The sequence below is a fragment of the Protobothrops mucrosquamatus genome, unplaced genomic scaffold, assembly GCF_001527695.2.
Source record: "Protobothrops mucrosquamatus isolate PMUCROS unplaced genomic scaffold, P.Mucros_1.0 scaffold_177, whole genome shotgun sequence".
Lineage (NCBI taxonomy): Eukaryota > Metazoa > Chordata > Lepidosauria > Squamata > Viperidae > Protobothrops > Protobothrops mucrosquamatus.
Window position 1 is genome coordinate 802,467 of NW_015386253.1, and position 1,160 is coordinate 803,626.

The window sequence follows — 1,160 nt, forward strand, 5'->3', positions numbered from 1 at the left end:
TAGAAGACACAGGCACGACCTCCAGCCATTTGGAATGGCTATCAACAACAACCAGGAAGAATTGACCCTGAAAGGGCCCAGCGTAATCTACATGTATTCTAGACCATGGAGTGTGTGTTTCCTCCCACCTGTGTACAGGGGCCTGGGGCATTTCAGGCCTGGACTGTTGGCAGGCATGACACCCATGGACTTGGGACTCAATGGCCCGGTCAATGCGAGGCCACCACAGATGGCTGCGTGCAAGCGCCTTCATCCTGACAATTCCAGGGTGGCCCTCATGTAATGAAATCAAGATTCTAGCCCTCAATAAGGCCGGGATCACAACTCTCGATCCCCAGAGGAGGCAGCCATTGAAAGTGGACAACTCGTGTCTCTTGACCCAAAAACATTGAAAATCCTCCGCAGGGCACCTGTCAGGCCACCCAGATAGAACCCATGACAGCACGCGTTTGAGCGTGTGGTCAGTGGCAGTTTCAGCAGCCACATCCTTAGCATTGAGGGGAATTTCAGGCAACTCCTGAATGGACAATATGTGTACAGCAGGAGCGGGATCAGGCTCCACAGTAGGTAATGGCAGCCTACTTAAAGCATCTGCATGACCCATTTCCTTGCCAGGCTTATGGACCAGTGAATAGTCATAAGCTGAGAGGAAGATGGACCAACGCAGCATACGAGGGGATAGTATATGAGGAGTTTGTTTGGAGGTAGTTTGTTTGGAGGCTTGTGGTCAGTGAAAACTTTAAAATGGCGGCCATAGATAAAGTCATGGAACCAGAGCCAAAGCCTCCCTATCAATTTGAGCATAGTTGCGCTCAGCAGCAGATAAGGTCCAAGAGTAGTAAGCCACAGGGACCTGAGTCCCATCAGCCATCAAATGGCTAAGAACAGCGCCCACACCGTAGGGTGAGGCATCACAAGCCAGACACACTGGCAACTGCTCATTAAAATGAGCCAACACCGTATTGGATGTAAGCAAGGCTTTAACCTCATTGAAACTGGCCTCATGGACTTTGGTCCAGCGCCAACACGCATTCTTGTCAAGAAGTCTGTGCAATGGTTCAGCAATAGCAGCTTTGTGAGGTAGAAAAGCATGATAGAAATTCAATAAACCCAAAAAGGCTTGCAATTCGCCCTTAGACTTGGGGCTTGGAGCCTTCTGA

The 1,160-nt window shown here is 50.0% G+C and overlaps 1 protein-coding gene across 1 annotated transcript in view; it reads right to left on the reverse strand.

The window, feature by feature from the left end:
* The window catches only part of LOC114923048 (uncharacterized protein K02A2.6-like), a gene marked incomplete at its 5' end in the record, with an annotated part of 1,845 nt that extends 1,502 nt beyond the window's left edge, over nucleotides 1–343 (reverse strand). The window contains one exon of the mRNA XM_029285445.1: nucleotides 129–343. Coding sequence (XP_029141278.1) covers nucleotides 129–343 — 215 coding nt within the window. The remainder of the gene's footprint in view (nucleotides 1–128) is intronic.
* Between the last annotated feature and the right edge of the window lie 817 nt (nucleotides 344–1,160).